Raw genomic sequence first — 20270 nt, 5'->3', positions numbered from 1 at the left:
TAATATTAGACCCTTATTTCTTAGAGTAGGTTTTAGGAATAAATAATCCAATGAGCACTGAAGTCTGAGCTCTGATGTAATAGACTTGAGGGAGGGGTTTGATTAAGTGTAGATATTTCTCTGACAGACAGTAATGTGAGTGTGGGTTGGGTGGAACAATGAGTGAAAAAGGAAAGATGGAGGACGCTAAAAGGAACGGAGTCCAGGTCTCCAGGAAGGCCTGCTGAGGCTGGCATATGGTTCCCGATCGTGCTCTGGGACCCATACTGACCCCTTGGGCTTCCCCTGGAAATGAGCCTTGGCAGAGGTCCAGCGAGGTCAAGTCTTTGTCCAAGGTCAGTGATGGTCTCTATCTTCAGCCATATCCATGGCTAGGGGAGCCTGCTAGGATCTTAAGGAGAGTGTCCTGTGCTGGCACTAGGAGAGAAGGACATGGGGCAGGTTGTTTGTGCCAGTTCTGCCTGTGACAGCCAATAAATTGCCCTATTTCCTTTATTCCTTTTCTTTTCTTTCTTTTAAACTTGCCTGTTAATGCGTCAATTCAATGAATCTATAGGTGGATAAGAAGGGATTAGTAGATTCTTCTGGCTAGCTCAGTGGTCACCTGGAGACACTCAGACAATCTTAGGTGATAAACCCAAATGTACACAGAGGCCTGTGGGACCTCTTAACCCCCTCCCAAAGGCAAACCTTTAGCCCCAGGTGCAGGGAAGAGGAAGTAGCCCTGGTCACTGGGGCTGTGACTGTCTGCTTCTTGGACAGATACACTGACCTTAACAGCCTTTCAATGACCCACATTGGGAGTCTCAGGTACCAGATGAAAAGCTACCCAATAGCTGTACAAGTCTAGGCACTGTCCTCACTTTTCCTTTGTCTCTTTTTCTCCTTTCAAAAATATTTACTTCATTTTAATAGCAAATTAAACATAAATACATGAGACCACTGTCCTTGAGAAAATTTTGTAGAATACAGATAAAGGTGAAATAACCCTCTACCACCACCTTCAACCAAGATAGCTCCTCAGAGATGTCTCTGTTTTCAGTTTGGTAGGTGTCTTTCCAATCCACCATCCCCTTTGAATCTTCTACTCTTAATTGTTTCTGTCACTTTGTCTCCTCTCCAAATTTGTCCTCTCTGCCATGTTAGGATGAAGTTTTAATTTAACTACTACTCCTCAGGAAGCTTCCTCTTGGACTTCCCTGGTGATGCAGAGGTTAAGAATCCACCTGCCAATACAGGGGACATGGGTTCGATCCCTGGTCTTGGAAGATCCCACATGCCACGGAGCAACTAAGCCCGTGCACCACAACTACTGAGCCTGCGAGCCACAACTACTGAAGCCCGCACATCTAGAGCCCATGCTCTGCAACAAGAGAAGCCACCACATTGAGGAGCCCCTGCACCGCAACGAAGAGTAGCCCCCGCTTGCCGCAACTAGAGAAAGCCCGCGTGCACAGCAACGAAGACCCAACACAGCCAAAAATAAATAAATAAATAAACAAACTTATTAAAAAGAAAAGAAAAAAAAAAGCTTCCTCTTAATTTGCCCTCCTTGGTATGGCACAGAAGCCATAGACAAGTGATGCACAATTCCTCAGGTGTCTGGATATCCTTTTCCAGCACCCCAGGCCTATGCTTGTCTGAGAGAGAACATGAGAAGAAGAGCAGCTGTGTCACCACTTCTGCTAGACCAGATGATATCTGGCTGACCCCTTCAGCCTGGTGGCCATCACTTTAGAAAGGATGAAAAACTTTCCCTTCCTGGAATGGTTTTATATCTTTTCGGAACCCAAGGAACCTTGTAAAATGAATTCATGCCACCCTCTCACAAGGGTTTGGAGCACTGGACTGGGGTCAAAAGATGTTTTCTGGGTTCTCCCTCTCCAGAGCGTTTGGCCTTTTGACTATGGGTAAGTCTTGCTTAACTTCTCTAGACTTCATCTGTAGAACAAACTAGATAATCTCTGTCTCTTCATGTGTAAGACGGAGATTGTATTGGATTCATGGGATTTTTGCGGGGGTTAAATAAGATAGTATGGATACAGTGCTTAGAATAAAGACCAGCACATAGTAAACTCTCAGTAGATGTCAGCTGTCATTATTTTTCTGCTGTCAGTTTCCATGATTTGTTCTTAATTTAACATCCTCTCCAAAAGTTAGTATAGGGTCCTGTGACTCCCAGGGTTGACTAGCTATGTGAGCTCTTCTCCCTTTTTTTTAGCCTGGAGTTTGTGTTATTTGGCTCATTAAAAGAACAAGGGGCCACCTACTGAGTGGCCACTTCCCTGGATTTGTGCCATTCACGTAAGGAAGGTTTGACAATTTGTGACAAATTCCTTTGACAGATGTGCACCTATGGTAATTTATCAGTGGGCTCTGCCCCAAATTAATTAATCATTGGGCAGTTCAGTCTAAATTGGATGGTGCTACTGCATGCAGAAAATTTTTGTTTGCCATTCTTGAGTCATCTCAGTTTAAAATAAGTCAATTAAAATTCTCTGTTCCTAACCATTTTTCAATCAAGTGTGCCTCGACGGCCACAGTACTCTCTGCAGGGCATCTTTCTGTTCATGAGTTTGTGTCTCTTTAATGTCTGTGGGTTAATCATTTTCCGACAGTGTGCTATTTTCTACCACTGCCTTCAGTAGCTTTTGCTGCTAGCTTGCGGGGTACTAAGGGAGGCTTATGTGGTTGACATAAAAAAGTGGGAGTGAAGATCATGAGGTCATCACTGAGGTATAACAAACAATGTTGCTCGGTGTTATTGACCAATAGGTCACCAATAAAAGAAGCAGTGTCAGGGAGAAATGGTTCTCGTGACAGCTGTTTACCAGACATAGAGGAGTTCCAGGAATGTACTGTAACAAGCAGATGGTGCAACTCGGTGATGGGTGAGTTGTTGACCAGGTACTTTTTTGTCTTGTAGATCTTTAAGAGACATAATCAGCTTCAATTTATTAGCCCCATTCTCCTCGGAAAATCCCCAGTGCTTACCAACACCTAGTGTGGGCTCTGGCATCTGTTCAGAGACTTGGAGAGTCAGTGGCAAGACTGGTAAAAATAAACCCAAATAGAATTTCTCGCTCCCTTACAACTTGATATCATCTTCCCTCTTTGAACAGGGCGACTGGGTTTGGGGAAGCACTTTGTGGTGGTTGGTGGGGAGAGGAAGTTGTTTTCATTTTTCATCAGTGAGTCAAATGAGTACATCAAAAATGGAAGCTCAGGGCCTTGGTGCCTCCATGCAGTAGAAAACACAGTGTGCACTGTCCTAGAAGCAATCCTCTGAGCCTCCAGGGATGTCCAAGGCAGCTGCGGAATGGAGCCCTCCTTTGTGGTGGCCACGGTCTCCCCTCACAACTGGAGTCTACCCCACGTTTGCGTCCTGCCTTTCTTCTCACTTCTGTTCGCTCCTTTTTCTTCTCTCTTCCCAAAGGCTCCTCAGGTGGCCTATGCTGAGCTGAAGGGGGAAATTGCTTTGTTCTGCTACAGCAAGAGCACAGGGTCTCTCACCCTGACCCATCTGTAAGATTCCAACCAAGCCTTACAGTGTGCTCTGGTGCCTTTGTTTTGCCACTGATGGGAGCAAGATGAAGAGGGTCAGGGATGTGGCTTGGTGGGGAGGAAAGAGTGCTGTCCTAGGAGCCTTCTTGTTGCACTGCTGATGCAGCCCTCCAGCCCACCTTGAACCACTCAGGGACTTGGAGCCGTGGTCTCTGAAGAGTTAGGCTCTAAGTTCCCTGAAATTTTGTCCTTCCAAGACATGTAAGATCACAGCAAGGATAGGGATAGGTTTCTTGCCGATGGCTTCATAATGAAGGGCAAAGAGATGGTCGAGTGTTCCCATAGCTAAGTGTCCTGAGTGACAAATTCTAGTTCATTTCTGGTGGTTATAGCACTGGCTAGGAGACGGCCCCAACACTAGAATGTCCGTGATCCTTTTGTCCTTATCAGTAGCACCTGACCTGACTCATCCATTGTCCTTACAGATTTCTTGCCAGTGAGAATTCCCTTAGCATTTTAATCCATTAATTTGCTGCTGCAGAGCCAGCTCTGCCTAGGAGAACACCGCTCCAGATGCCAAGGCACTGAAAGATTGCTGTCTGAAAAGTTTACTGAGTAATGAAATCAAAAAGCATCTCAAGCACCAGATGCACAAGGTAATGCTTTTTGCGACTGTCATCGTTAACTTCCACAAAGATTGTAGCAGAGTGCTGTTGGGAAGGTGGAAGCGAGAACTAGATCGGGGGAGAAACCGTGAGTTTGCCACAGAAGTCACTGCTTGATTAGTAAGATCAAATCTGAGTCTAAAGACAGACTTTCTTATAAAGTATCTTTCATTAAGGTAGCGTTATTCACTTTTTTTTAACCATTGAAACTTAAGGAATGAAGCAGGCATATAACACGGGACTATAAACCCAAGAGCACCAAATGGAAATGTGCATCAAACAACAGAACGTCAAAAAAAGGTAATTTGGTTTTTTAAAAAAGGAAAAAAGGGGAAAAATATGATTTTGGGTATTGAGAGTGGCAAAGGCACCTTATTCTTTCCCTCTTTAGATAAACCAATATACATATTTAAAAAGTAAAAATGGTATTCTTTTTAATGTAGTTATTCTTCTAACATTTCTCTTGAATTTTGTGGGCATTATAATAACAACGATGCACAAAGTTTACAAAGAGCTTTTTTATCGGTGATTTGATCTGATCAACATAACACAAATGTGAGAAGGGTAGGAATGGCTTCATGATCCCCATTTTAGAGATAAGAAAACAGAGGCTCAGAGATGTCTGTTTGCTTAGGGTCCCCCAGCTCACACATTGTGTTCTGACTTTAGATTCTGTTCTTCCATGTATTTTACAAATAAAGTCCCAGTTCTCAGCTTTCCCTTTCTCCTATTGTTTTCTCATGTCCTTTTAGTGAAAGGCCAAGGAAAACCTTCTCCCAGGGTGATCACTGACATTGAATCACAGTCGTGACTCTGATGTCTCAGGAACCAAATGTTCTTGGATGAGATGCTACTCAGGTGTTCTTTATTTTAAAGAGGACGGGTGCGCTTTGCAGGGTCATTGTTGATGGAGTGGTTTGGTCGAAAGAGCACCAGACTGGTCACCAAAAGAGCCAGCTTCTTATTTAGGTTCCACCACTGCCCACCCTAAGACCTTGAGCAAGTTATTTCTTCTCTTTGCAGCTCAGTGTCTGCATTCACAAAATGAGGGGGTTAAACAGAACGAGCTCTAAATTAAAATTAGGGAAAATTTTTAAATATGTTGGAAAAAATTAAAATGCATAATGAAACAAATAATTAGAACATATAAAAAGTAGGCAAGACCAATGAAACAAACCAAGAGACCAAGAAATTAAGAGTAATGAGAGAATATAAATGTAGATTAAAGCACAAAATGTAAATAAAAAGAGGAAAAAGCATAAAAGCAAATAACATACAAAGGTAAATGGAGATATTTAAGCATAAGAATATTCAAAGGAGAAAAGCAAAGTAAGAAGGATTTAAAGTCACAAAGAAGCAGAAATCAATACAACTGCCGAATAAAAGGGAGAGGTTGGACTTCCCTGGTGGCTCAGTGGTTAAGAATCTGCCTGCCAATGCAGGAGACATGGGTTCGATCCCTGGCCTGGGAAGATCCCACATACCGCGGAGCAGCCAAGCCCATGCGCCACAACTACTGAGCCTGCGCTCTAGAGCCTGCGAGCCACAACTACTGAGCCCACGCACTGCAACTACTGAAGCCCGCGCACCTAGATCCCATGTTCCTCAACAAGAGAAGCCACCGCAATGAGAAGCCCGCGCACCGGAACGAAGAGTAGCCCCCGCTCGCTGCAACTAGAGAAAGCCCGTGCGCAGCGACAAAGACCCAACGCAGCCAAATAAAATAAAATAAAATAAAAATAACAGGGAGAGGTTAAATAGAACATAAATAGCTTTGCAGTACACCTGAAACTAACACAACACTGTAAATCAGCTATACTCCAATAAAAAGTTTTAAAAAAGTAAATAGCTAAGTAAAAGAAATTAGAAGTTGAGTATAAAAAGACAAGTGTTAGGCCCGTGAGCCATGGCCGCTGAGCCTGCACGTCCGGAGCTTGTGTTCTGCAATGGGAGAGGCCACAACGGTGAGAGGCCCGCGTACCGCCAAAAACAAAAAACAAACAAACAAACAAAAAAGACAAGTATTAAAGTAGCAATAGAAATTTTTTATCTCAACCTAAATCTAAGAGACAATAAAAAAGATGGTAAAAGTCAATGGAGGTTTGAAATTTTGAGATAGAAAGAGGGTCAGCATGAAAAAAGAAAAGCAGTTCAAAGCCATATAAGAACAGCAAAGTGTATGCAAATAGGCAAAAATAATAGCAATAGAATGTACTTTTAAAAGGGTATATCTTAAAGTAAAAGGTGTTATTAACTTCAAGAAAACAAGAAGAAAATGACCCGAGTAGGAGAGCAGGTAGGCGTCCTGTGTCTTCGGCAAGGCCCTCTGAGCTGAGGCCATGGGCTGCAATGTTGCGTCTCCAAGTAGGAGGCTTAGGCCCCCGTGGGTAGCAAAGCTCCCGGCTGTGAGGAAGAGTGTGCACCAGTGACGAAGGGAAGTAGCATGGTAGATGAGGAGTGAGGTCGGTGGCCCAGATAGCTTGTCCCATTTGGCTGGTCACAGCAGCACCTGGGCAAGACTTCTGCAATCCCTACTTGGGACGAAAGATGGTACCAAGACGCTTGCACAACATGAAACAGGGTGGTTGTTTGCACGCACTTTTGGTGTCTAGACGTACTGGAAACATGCAGAATTGTTCAAAGGGGAAGAAAGGAAAACTCCAGAAGTATAGTGTCTCTCAAAGTGTGGGATTGGGGGTGGTTCAAGACCATGGGCACCCAAATTACAGACTACTGCTCAGAGCAGGGTTGGGGTGTTCCAGAAGGTCTGCCTGAGTAACCAGCATGCGGGTGATTCCTATGACCAGGAGAGTTTGGGCGAGTAGGGCCCGGGCCAGCTTCATGCTTCAAAGCTGGGCTTCAGTGAAGAAATCTGGGGACTTAGTCCTACAGACAGCAACTAAAAGAATGCTGGGAATTACATGCACGAAATGATCCATTCTCACGGGTTTCACCACAAACACACAGGAATCACTGCGTTCTTAACTGACGGCGTGATTCATTCATCAAACATTGCCCACGTTGGCCAGGCAGCTGGCTGAATCAGGAATTTGAAAGCCCTGGGGCCTATGTTAGAGGACTGGCATAGGGGTGTAAAGACTGTGCTCCACACTCATGTACTCAGGTGATTGTTTTTCCTGCTCCACCAGCACTGTCTCTAGTCATGCTGAACTCCTTGCCATTTCCAGGCCCACATGCTCTTCATTCCTCTGTGCCTTTGTTCAAGCCGCTCCCTCTTGTTGGAATGCCTCTCTCCCTTTTTCCTGTCCCACAACCTGGTAAAGGCCACCTGCTCCTGGAAGCCCTCCGTAACCATTCTAGGCAGAGGGTCCCTTCTCTTCAGTCCCATAGTAGCCCCTGCATTCCTCTGTCAAATGCTGGGCTCTGCTTCTTTCGCTATTGTCTCTGTGCCTGTTTGTATTCCTCCCCTGCCTTCCCCAGCTGCCCTGGAGCAAAAGGAGACTGCAGCACCTTAGGGGCAGGGATCATTTCTTCGTCTGCTGTTTCTGCCTTAGCGTCCGGTGGTGAGGCCTGCTATGTATAGAGCAGCTGGTAAATAAATGGTTGCTTTGCTTTTCTCTACACAGGTGGGTTTGTGTTGGTGGCTTGTCAAAAGTCAGATCATGGCTGTCTCAAACACTTTAAAAAATAAGATGGCATATAAACAGGCAAAAAATAAAAATACTATGATGAACTTTTTTGAGCTCTCTGATACTTGAAGGTGATAAGGCAGCTTTATTAAGATGAACTGAACCAATGACTGTTAATATATACACACTAAACATTGCCATAAAACACAACCAATATACAAATGAAGATTCTTAGGGAAAATGCTTATAGTTACGTTTTCCAAATTATGGGCCAGGGACCTCAGCAGGGCTTGGGGTTGTGGATCTATAACAAAGAGTCCAGTATCCAAGCATATACCAAGCATTGTTTGTAGACTAAATGACTCACATGTATAAGTACTTTTTCTCAAATGAGTGTGGCTTATAAATTGCAGTTTCACTTAAAAGTGTTACTGAACTTTTTGCTGCTTTTTAGTTTCGTAGGTGGTTACGATGGGAAGTCATCATATTTAAAATGATTGGGAAACTCAGGCTTATTAGGTGGCTGGGACGCAGTTAGTTGATGACTTCTGTGTTGTGCAATGTCTTCTGTCACAGCATGTTCACTCTGCACTGGTACTTAGGCCTGTGGAAGCTGTTTGAATTCTGCCTGAAATTAACCACCACTTACCTGGATAAAGCCAGCGTCAGAAGTCTAACTATGGACACCAGGGCGGGCATCTGCTTTGTTCCTGATGCTGGATCATGCTCTTCCCCCTTTCCCCCCTTTCTATATTTATCCCTTCAATTTTTGAGATGGGCAGTACATTTCTATACTAAACAAAGATCTGGACTTCTATAAGTACTCTAGAGCAGTTATTACCACATTAAAAAAACTTTTTACTAAGCAGGAAAATTTCAAAAACAAAACCCCATACGACCCCAAATCCTGTGGGGACCAACAAAAAGACTGCCAATTTTTAATTTTACCAAACTAGAACATTTAATGAAATGAATGTGTATATATCATCACCAGACTCTCAAATACATCTTTTCACTATACAGTGAGAACATGCTGCCTCCTTAAAGACTGTCTTTAAATGAGCTTTATGGAAAGCTCACTGTGTTGTCCTTTGTCTTGGACTGGTGATAACTTTGGCCTGCCCAGATTGATGGGCCTCCAATTATGAATGGCTGTCCTAGTGAGGAGGAAGGGTGAGATAGGGGAAAACGTCAGATTGACCTGAAGGCTATGCTCTTTCTTTCTGGTCCAGTGATGCCTTCTAGCCCTAAATTCCTCAATCTTAACTGGCATCTCTTTTTTTTTTTTTAATTTTATTTATTTATTTATTTATTTTTGGCTGTGTTGGGTCTTCGTTTCTGTGCGAGGGCTTTCTCTAGTTGCGGTGAGCGGGGGCCACTCTTCATCACGGTGCGCGGGCCTCTCACTGTCGTGGCCTCTCTTGTTGCGGAGCACAGGCTCCAGACGCGCAGGCTCAGTAGTTGTGGCTCACGGGCCCAGCCGCTCCGCGGCATGTGGGATCTTCCCAGACCGCGGCACGAACCCGCGTCCCCTGCATCGGCAGGGGGACTCTCAACCACTGCGCCACCAGGGAAGCCCTGGCATCTCTTTTACTAAAGGAGTTTAGTAATCCAAGATGACCCGAGATCATGCAGCACTGGGTGTAGGGCTAAAACATTTGGTCAGACCATGATGCTGCTAGTCCATGTCCTCACGACACCATCTGGTAAATTAACTTTGAACTTTGGAAACCAAGATGACTATTTTTCTTGGCTGGAGGTGATCTTCTTTCAAATTGTTATTGTCATGGGACATGAACTTAGTTGCTTATGGATGTATAAAAACATGTTTTCAAGCTGGTGATATTCCATTTTAAAGAAAACCAGCACTCAAATATTTTCACATAAATTATTGAGAACTCATTTTAAAATCATTTAAGGTGTCTATACAACTGGAATTTGTGATGCTTAGATTGTTCACAACGACTGACACCTTGGGCATTTCTCAGCGTCTGTTCCACATTCTCTACCTGTACCTGGAACCAATGCTTTGTATCTTCTGTAAAGGACTCCAGGAATCTACAGCTAAGTACCATGGAATCCAGAAGTGGCTTTGGTCCTGGAAAAGATTGATTAAGACCATCACCCATGCTATTTAGCACGAATTATATATTATCTTTCATCTCAACAGATTTGTGAAAAGGCATGGAAAATAATAGAGGAACAAAAAAAATGATTTCACTGTTATATTGCTTCATATTACATCATTTCATTATCTTCTTCCTTTATTTTTTAAAATATTTCTTTTATTAAGTGAGCAGGGAAATACATGATTGAACAAATTGAAGCTACAAGCTGTGACCTTTACAAGACTGAGTGAAACAATAAATTCGTCAGAAGGCATGTGTCAATTTCCTACAACAAAACTTCATGCAACAACATTCAGTGGAGCTAAATATATACAGATGTTAGAGGCTGCCCAGGGAAGCCTCAGAACTATTGTCACTTGGAAGAATCATAAGACCCGAATGTCATTAGGCTTTCTTGAAGCTGCATTTGGCAGAATACCTTTAATGCTGTTTATTTCTTGTTTTAGAAAAAAAATTGTTGTTATCATTTTTAAACATTTAGACCAGAAAACAAAATTCAGTATCCTCTTCCCACTTCTAGTAACTCTGTACTTATTGCACTGCCAGTAGCTTAAAATGGATCATTATCTGTATAAATGTAATGGTTTTGAAATACATTTTTCTCAAGGTTCTATATGACAGCCTCTCTTCCAACCCTGCAGCTTGGCCTGTTAAGATGATTCATGGAGCAAGAAAGTACAGCCAGGATTATAGCGAGGTGTTTTCCATCCACAATAGCCTTCCAGGAAAGGACATCCATTAGGTTTTCCATTATCTACATGCAAGCAGACCTATGCTTTTATGATATAGACTTTGAACACAGCTTTTTGTTTTGATATTGAAATGAAAATGAACTTTTAGTTTTATACCTTCATAAAAAATCCCCAAACTCTGTTATTTATTTTCATTCATTCGTTCATCCGATAAACACTTACTGAGTGATTACTATTTTCCAGGCATTATTATATGTACTTGAGATAGGCCAGTGAACAGACTAGATGTTGATAAGTGCTATGAAAGGCAGAGACTAAGTGGGGGATTGGAAATTATTTGATGTAGGTCTCTGATAGTTTAGGGATATTTGTGCAGAGACCCAAAGGAAGCAGGGAGCACATGATACAGACACATGAATGGAGAGCTTTCCAGACAGAGGAAACAGCCAGGGCAAAGACCCTGAGACAGGAGCATGCTTTGAGGGTCTCCTGGGTAAAGCAAGGAGGGCAGTGTGGCTGGAGCAAAGTGAACTAGGGTAACAGTAGATGAGGTCAGAGAAATGGTAGTGGTGGTTGGGAATGGAGCAAAGGCTAGGTCAGATTTATTAGGGCCTTATGGGCCACTGTAGGACGTTGACATTCTGAGTGAGATGGGAAGACACTGACCACTTGAGCAGAAAAGTGGCCTAAACTGGTATATTAGTGGACGTTTTAAAAGTGTCATCTCAGGCAAAATGTGGCATGGTCTCAGCTTGGATTATGGGTATTTTCTAAAGTGGGCCGGTGCGGGGGAATAAGGTGTTTTGTTTTTAATGGATTGCATGCGGTATGTGAAGGAGAAAAATGAAGGGAAACGATAAGATCTTCTGGTCTGGAGGAACAAAGTTGCCATTTACTGACATAGAGAAGACTGTAATGGGAGTAGATCTGTAGGTGGGGTGCAAATTAGTGTAGTTTTAAATATGTTGAGTTTGAGATGTCAATTATGCATCCAATGAAGATGCCAAGTAAGTAGTTAGACATATAAATCGGGCTCTCAGAAAAGAGATTAGGGCTGGAGATAAAAATATGAGTATTCATAAAAATATGATGGTTTTTCAAACCCCAAGACTAGAAGAGATCACTTAGAAAGGGGATGTCCAGTGCTGGGCACTCTAGGAATTCAGCAAAGGAGACCAATAAGGAATGGTCAGAGAGGTGAGAGAACACGAGAGGGATGTCCCAGAGCTGAGAAACTATTCAATACTTCAAGAAGGAAGGAGTTATTCCCTGTGTTAAAGACTGCAGGTAAATTAAACGGCACGAAGTCAGAGACCTGGCCATTGCACTTGACAGTGTGGATATAACTGGTGTCCTTAGCAAGAGCTGCTTGTGGTGGGGATGGAAAGCTGATTTATTTTTTTTGTGTGAAGGGGAACAGATAAGTAAGATGGCAGTTAGGGATGGTAGTGGGGCCCAGGGTGTTTATAACACAAGAGATTGCTGCATGAATGCAGTGCAGCCCTCCAACAGAATGAGTCAAGCTGGTGACACAGAAGATTTTTGGGGTGATGACCTTTATTTGGTGACAGTGGATGGGATCCACCTAGAGCAAAGGGGAAGAATTGCCTGCTACCAGTTTAGGAGGTGGTGAGGTAATTGGTAAGTTTCACTGTTCAAGATCAGGAAACTGAGAAGCCAGGGATTCTCTAAGTGGTTCTTGAAATCACCAAGAATTAATCAAGGGTGGTGTTGGAGATGGTGACAGTGAGCTAAGAACCAAGATACTGAAGCAAAGAGGGGGAGTGACCGAAGGTAACTGGAGAACTTATAGGCTGATGGCAAGAGCTTCAAAGCATTGAAGTGTTGAGAAGGAAGAAGGGATAATAGTTTGGAAGTGGCAATGAAGAACAAGCAGGCGTCCTACTACTATCAATATTTTATTTTTCACATTTTGATAGAGATAACATAAAATAGTATATTCCAGGGTGTGGCAGTCACAGTATGGGAAAACCCCGGCTTAGAACCTATCAGATCATTTCTAACTACAGCTTGGAACAAACTTAGACAACAGTAACTGAAGGCTTTTTGAATGCAGGGAAAAAAAAAATACTTGAAAGTAACCAAAAGGTTCAGACTAGAAAATATGCCAAGAAGATTTTCTTCTTTTATACCCTGACACAGGTGAGACTTAGCCAGTTTCAGCACGTTTTTGACAATTTAAAACACTTTAGAAAACTGGAGATTTAAACAATGTAAACACTTGTAGGCATAGCGAAATGATAGTTTTCCCTTCCAATATTATAAATTTGGCATTTCTACAGTTATGTTAACATTGTAAAAAAAGATAGCTAAAATGCACAAAAATAGTTTCACAACATCCAATTTTAAACTTCATCCAAGCTGTCATCCTTTTTTGTTTTTTCCTGCTGCAGATTTATTTCTTGCTGTCACCTAACACTTGAAATTCTGATTCAGGGTGATGTCTGAGGTTTTTAAATAAACCATAATACAGAATTACTATTCCTTAATACTAACCCCAGGGGAAGAGATAGGAGGAAGAGGCAGCTGGGGCATGGATATTTGCTATGGACAAACAATGATCCATTGCTGGAAATGAAAACTCACCTTTCCTCCAGTATTTGCCCAGCCTCAACTGTGCAATGCAATTTAGTGTGATAAAAACAAACCATCAAAACCAAACCCTATCATGCAAAGAGTTGAGTTAGTTTGAAGATATCTACACAAAGCAAAAATCTGGAAACTTTGGAGCATTTCTATTTTAAACTGTATTTTCTAGTCTTCATCCAAATGTTTGGCATCATGGACAGAGTCAAAGATTTTGGTCTGAATTTAGAATATCTCAAAACTTATCCAGGGATTTTTGCTTTTAAAATGCTTTTATGAGTTTTATTTTGGTGCATTCTGGCATTTTCTGGAATGACAGCCCTAGAAGAATGAAGTTCAAAGCAGAGAGTTATGGTCTCATACTGTTTGATGCTATGCAAATTTTTGAATATTCTAATTGTCTACGGAAAAAGTCCCAGAACAGTGATACAGTATGCAAATCAAACAACACTAGAAAATATTTGGTAGACATGTACAAATGGTCAGTTATGAACTTGCAAATTCTCAGGAGGTTTTCTTTTTTGCTGGAGCTTCTGAAAGAAGATCAGTTTATACCCATTTTGGGACCCATAAAAGGAGAGCAGCACATTTTAAGGTTCTCGATATTGCAATCCTGATCAAGGCCAAAATGTAATGGTATTTATGAGAAATGCTGGCAGGTAAATGAAATAAAATTCAGATTTTTGGATTTTATTTTGTAACTGTATAGTCTCAGGGAAGCCAGCTTTGGATGTGTTTGTTACTCTTTGATATAGTTAGATTTAAAATTTTGCGGGATGAACTAAAAGGTAACTCATAATTCACAGAAACTGTTGAGATGGTCAGAACATAGAATCAGGAGACTTGGGAACATCGGGAGCATGGCAGCGTCATTCAGAATTGCCATCAGCATGTTATGGGTATTCTCCTATTTTCCTCCGGAAGGTTAAAAAAAGTTTGACCAGTAACTGCATCTTCTTTCTTAAAAATAATGTAGCACATCTTATACCTGAAAGCAGTCAGCACAAATGCAAGTGATGCCTGTTCAAGCAGACTTTCAAAGACAGCACACACTATTAACACAAATAGCTCTTCAACATTTCAAGAATACAGTGACAGGAAGTGGGACACATACTAGTAGGGAAAACATTTTTTTTTTTTTAAACTTCATGGAATGTGAGGTCAGACTTCAGCCGCTTCTTGTCTGGCAATGGACAAAACCAAAATGGCTCCGGCCTGAATTTCACATCTCTTTCTAATCTACTGCACAGGAGGGACCAGAGACACCAATTACCAATAAGTCACAAGAGCAGACAGAAAACTGTTAGTAGGTCTTGACAACCAGGAATTAAGATGCTTTTAAAAAATGTGTACTTGATGCAACATATGTAAGAAGCGTGTCTTGGAAAGCTGTGTCAAAGTGTTAGAAAAATGGAGTCCCTGTTTGAGTGGCCTTGTGGGATGTCATCTGTGCCTTAACCTATACCGTTGCAGTAGCTCTAAGCCTTCTTGAAGCACTGTTTGAAAGTCTTCAAGAAAAATGATATCTAAATAGAGTCATTAGATTTTATGTGGCACTTGGTGCAAGCTGTCTTCACTTATATTGTGTGCAAGGACAATGGTCTGAATGTAATTGGCATGGAGAGAGAGTACTCTCCCCATCTGAAGGGATCTTACAGGTCCGCTGTTCCCATTACCCACTGCATGGAGGAATCTTCTCTAGCGTCCCCGACTAGCACTCAGCAATGATAGTCACCTGACAGACCCCGGCCCACGACGATGGTGTGAGCAACTGCAGTGGATTTTACTGCATGATTATCAATTGAGAGTAGCAAGGACAGAAGAGATCTAGAGAAACTTAACTTTGAGGGAGAGAGGGCTCAGTTTCTCTTTGTATAGAAATCTTAATAAAAATTTCTTTGGTCTTGAAACTAGTTTCAGTTTTTAGTTTTATTTTTTCCTGCTGGGGATTTTATCTCTAGAACTGGCTCATTTTATTTTTAAGATGATATTAAGGGGGATGAAAAGCACAACCACCCGCTCACCCCTGCCCCCCCCCCAAAAAAAAGAACAAAGAATTAAAGCAAACCAAAAAGTTGGGAATTGTTACGGGCCCAAGAATAGTTATTCTGAAATATTCTGCATGACCTAGGCCTCAGTATTTCAGGGCTAGGGCCAGTCCTGATGGAGGAAAATGTATTTTTGGAGATAAAAGCTTCAAAGAATTCTTTAGAAATCTTTTAAGGAGCACAGCTTTGTGGGGGGCCCTTTTTAAATTTGGTTTTGCCTTGTACTCTGTGTAAGATATTTGTACAAAAATATAAAAGGCATGGCTTGATGTTTAACGTCTGTGTTTTATTGTTGTTGGCACCAGAAAAGCTCATGTTCTATGTTATGTCACTGTACATACTGTAAACAAGACTGCATTAATATTGTTCTCTTATGATTTTTTGTTTCAATGAATCTAGGCTTTAAAAAATACATTCACAAACTACCTTATGTTTAAACACAATGATTCCCTTTTATTTCTTAACTGTACCCAAATCCCACAATAAAAAAATCATTTAAAGCTGTGTGTTTCGAACTTACCACTTAGAAATCAAAACAAAACAAAACATAAAAACAAAGATCAGTTTGCAACATAATTTAAAGAAGCTTCTGGTTTAAAATACCACAGCAGCAATATAAAGAGCTGGTGGCAATCACATGCGGGGATGAGACCCAAATCAATATATCTTGTCCACGTCAGCATCCAATTACAGTAGTTGCTAAATTCAATCCACAACGTTATTGCTGAATTTGTTGCACGGAATTTGTGAAGATAATATTGTTCAGCAGCAGAACCTTAGCAGTAAAAATGAGAACGGGAGGATATCATTGCTTTTGAGCACTAAAGGGACCACGATGAGGACATCTTGGTGATTGCCTGAAGATAATCCTCAATTCCATTCCTGTGTTACCTGCTTAAAATAAATGCAAATGACAACCACCTTTACAGGAGGGGCAGAATCATCTATAACAGAACTAGAATATTTCCCCTTCCCTGTTCCCCCCTTGCCCAAGCCACCAGATTGAAATGGCGCCATTTTCCTAACGTGTATTTCGTTCTCATTAATAGCACATCAGCTGCTCATGTATTTAGGCAAAATCAGTAGGATCATAGATTTTTTTTTTTTGATCTGTTTAGAGTCATTGTTTTCTCCAGAAACAAGCCACATTAGTTTTGTTGTTGTTGGATTTTTTTTTTTTTCAAATTTTCAAGAAGAACAATTTGGTCAACTACTGTTTTATTTTAAAATATCAAGTGCACCTGAGATTGCCAGTTGAGCTCTCTATATGTCTCCTGGAGATAACACTGCTGTGATGAACAGTGAAACAAAACAAACGAAACGAGGTAGGTTAAAACAGGAAGCGCAACACAGATATCGTTTTGCAACACCTTGATACCACAGGCGGCCATGCTGGTAGCTTTGGAAAAAAAAATCCCAGACAGTCACGTAAAAGTTCGAATCATCCGCATAAGAGTCTATAAGGACACAAGTCAACCTGAACGAAATACATACAAATTCTGCACAAATGTTGTTTACCATATGTTGGGTAATTTGGAGGAAGGTAAAATGATTAGGGTCTCAGAATTTTGGCCAAAGCCTTGCTTTCTAGTTCTATAACATCTGAACCAATGATGCCCGCTGGGTCTCAGGCAGGCTTAGTAGTCTAGTCCCTTCTCTCACCAACCCAGAGAGAACACAGGCAGCTCAGAAACATTTATTATTATTATTTTTTCAGTCACAGTTTTCATCTTGGGAAAGTGGCACCCTCAGGAGAAAGCTGGGAACGACCAGAGCCTGGATCTTATTTATTCTCCAATTCCCAGAAAGAACAAAGTCTTAACTCCTAACGAAGCCCGAACAGAGTGACCTCTTAGCTGGGAAGTTTTGTGCATTTGGAAAAAAAAAAGTGTGTGTGTGTGTGTGTATATACATTTTTAGCTTGTTTCCAGAAGCTCTTTCTGTCTGACCCCCTCTGTCATCCCATCTTTTGCCCTGATCTGTTGCCTAATCGCTGAGGCAATGTTGTATTATAGAGTCCCTCATTCACTAGAGCCAACTCAACTCAATGGCACTACTGTCCCATTCAACACACTCTGTTCTGTACAGGGCCATATAAAATAGGGCCTGCCAGACTCACAAAAATGGTAGTTGATTTTATTAGTCTAAGGCTAGTAGTTTAGCCATTTAAAATCTATTTCCCGAAAGTGGGGAAAACTAGTATTTTTCTTCTCTTTTAAAAATCCATTAGCAGTTGCTATCAAAAAGCAACCTTTTGGGTTCGTGAAGGCAAAAGAGTTCTACAATTACCCCACTATGTAGTTATGGCCTTCAGTGTAAAGAGATAAGGTACATTTATTGTGCTGTCTCTCACCATTCGAAATTGGAAATTTTACAACACATTGTATACTTAAAGCTAGCAGGCAGACAGAATTAAAAACAGACATTTTCTCAGTATGCATTCTTTCCCCATTCTTACAAAGTAAAGGGGTAAAGAAAAAAGGTAAAAAAACAAAACAAAATAAAACTCAAAAACCCACCAGAACACAGCTTAATCATAAGAGCACACAATATTTGTTTCTATCCCTAACTCCGAAGAGCACATGGTCCACCTTTGTCCACAGACAACGCAGCATTCTTGGGGATCTCCTGGAAATTCCTGCCACCTTTTTCTCTCCTTCTCAACCAGGCTGCAACATTGAAAGATGGACTGTACTGGGACGGGTGGAGGGAGAGGAAAAGGGTAAAGTGGTATGGTCAACCAAGCCTTCTGATTCTGCCTCTAGACTGGCATAAGTCCACATGAGTTATGTTCTTTTAAATTAGAAATAACGCCATGAAGATAAGTGCCAAGTGCTCTTCTGTTACCAGTTCATCATGGAATTTCTGTTGAGGGTCATGAAAAACACTTGGCTACTTCCTCCAGATCGCACGGATGCAAAAAATACCTGTTTGAAATTAAAAAGAAGTTAGTTCAACTGCATGGTTTCTTTCCCTCTTTTCTTCAACCGTCCATCCATTTTCTCTCACATGTCCTATCCTTGCCATGTGTCAGCTCTTAAGACTTAATGGCTGGTGTTTATAAAGTGCCTTTTAATACAGTGCATCCTCTGTAAACATCCCTGCCTTTATTCCTATGAAGGTTACTATGACTGACTGTGGCATTGGCCTTCAGGGACCCAGAAGGGGCTATATCTTGCCTTGTAACAACCCTTTGGGCGGTCACTTTTTACAAGGGAGTTTCGTGCTAGGATAATATGCTGGATTTCTGGTCTAGGACACAACACGTCCTTTGTTAATTTCTGGAAAGCCACAGGGGCTCCCCTGATAACAAGAGGGCAGACTTTGGGAATGAAGAGAATCCTCTCACATTTCCAAAGTCAAGGGGGAATTTGGGGCCTACTGACTACTATACAACTTCATTTCTCAATTAAGAAAAAAAAAAGTGGTTCTGGTCAGAGAGGGTAAGGTGTTTAATGCCTATTCACTTTGGCATTCCAAGAGTTAATGCTTGGTTTCTCTGCTGAAGAATGCATATCCTAGGCCAAAGGAGATCATGGCATTAGTAAGGAGAACCACAGTCCCTTCGGTCTGGGTCTGCTAAATCATCTTATCAAACGACTGAGAGAAGCGAGCAAAATTTGGGGTACTGCTTGCTTGAGCTGAACATCAGTGAACCACTGCCCAGCAAAATAATATTCTGGGCTGTGGCCCAGTCCTTCAGTCAGCCAACACCAAACTTTGGTCCAAGGCATTTACTTTTGTCATTAGTATAAAGTCTCTGCTACTTCACTCCCACAGTTTCTTCAGAAGAATGCTGTCTCTCCCAACAACTTCTTCGGAAGTTCTGTGGAAATGCTCATCTTTCAGCTAATGCTACATATGTAAGTAAAGCTACTGTTAGGGTCACTGAATCAAAACGGGGAAGCACAGAGGACCCATGGGAACACAATGAGGAAAAGAAAGGGCTGCTGTTCTCTCCAGGTTCTGTGAGCCCTGGCTCTAAACCTCAGGCCCCAGATGCTGGTGTGGTCCCAGCCTGCTGCTGAGGGTGTGGTCGTGACTTAACGTTGGCTTTCTGGGGTGGGACTTCAATGAACTGGAGTGTGGGTGTCCGTGCCCAGATCACTCCTAGTCTTATGATTCCCAGAGACTAGGCGGGGGCTGGAATTTTACTAGGGGTCAGGTCTGTTTTCTGGTGTATTCTGATAAGGGCCTGGGACCATCCTTGCCATCCCCAGCTGTTGTCCACCCAGACCACACCAGACCATACCAGGTCAGAGTAGTTGGCTACTCCAGGGCCAGACTAAGACCAGCCTGGCTTCTGGGGAACGGGAGTGAACCAAGAGATGCAGGTCTGTTCAACCTGTCACGTTCTTTTCTATAGATGTTTATGTCTGCTGTTTTGGGGACAGCATTTCTAAGTTGGCCATAGTCCCAAAGGATGAATTCACAAATACAGTAGAGCTTAGCTACTAAAAACTCTGGGTTAGTCTACGGGGAGGGCAAGGCAGAAGCAGCACTGCTGCAGAACACGCCTTCTGGGCGACTGATCATGCCAGACGAACACCGCCGATTTCACTGGAAAACAGTCCCCCTATGACACTTCAGAAGAAACATGGCTGGAATGACACAAGACATGGCACTAGTTGAGTTTGCGATTGTGCATTCCTTAAGGTATGGGTGACACTTTTAAAAAGTTTATATTTCTACACGTCAAATGTTTTACATTTAAAATCGAATATAATGTGATGGGTTACGTCCCAAGAGTGATTTTGTGAAACGTCTAAAAGTGGGGTATAAAGTTGACCCACTGTGAGATGACTAATGAGAGGCCGGCTCTTCTAAGTGCTTAGGAGAATTTGGGTTATTTGCTGAGTCATCTTAAGGCCTGCAAGCCACACAAGTTACAAAGAGTTTACAAGAAATTTTTTAGATGTTTTTATGTCTTTTTTTTTTTTTTGCAGTATGCGGGCCTCTCACTGTTGTGGCCTCTCCCGTTGCGGAGCACAGGCTCCAGACACGCAGGCTCAGCGGCCATGGCTCACGGGCCCAG

General features: G+C 42.1%; 1 protein-coding gene across 1 annotated transcript in view; it reads right to left on the bottom strand.

The window, feature by feature from the left end:
* Positions 1-15662: 15662 nt before the first annotated feature.
* TNIK (TRAF2 and NCK interacting kinase) overlaps positions 15663-20270 on the bottom strand; it is a 410793-nt gene continuing 406185 nt past the window's right edge. The window contains exon 32 of the mRNA XM_060011144.1: positions 15663-18162. Within this exon, the coding sequence (XP_059867127.1) occupies positions 18079-18162 (84 nt within the window). The 3' untranslated portion in view covers positions 15663-18078. The remainder of the gene's footprint in view (positions 18163-20270) is intronic.

This window comes from Delphinus delphis, chromosome 4, assembly GCF_949987515.2.
Source record: "Delphinus delphis chromosome 4, mDelDel1.2, whole genome shotgun sequence".
In the NCBI taxonomy this organism is placed as follows: domain Eukaryota; kingdom Metazoa; phylum Chordata; class Mammalia; order Artiodactyla; family Delphinidae; genus Delphinus; species Delphinus delphis.
This window is presented reverse-complemented; position numbering and strand designations above follow the sequence as displayed.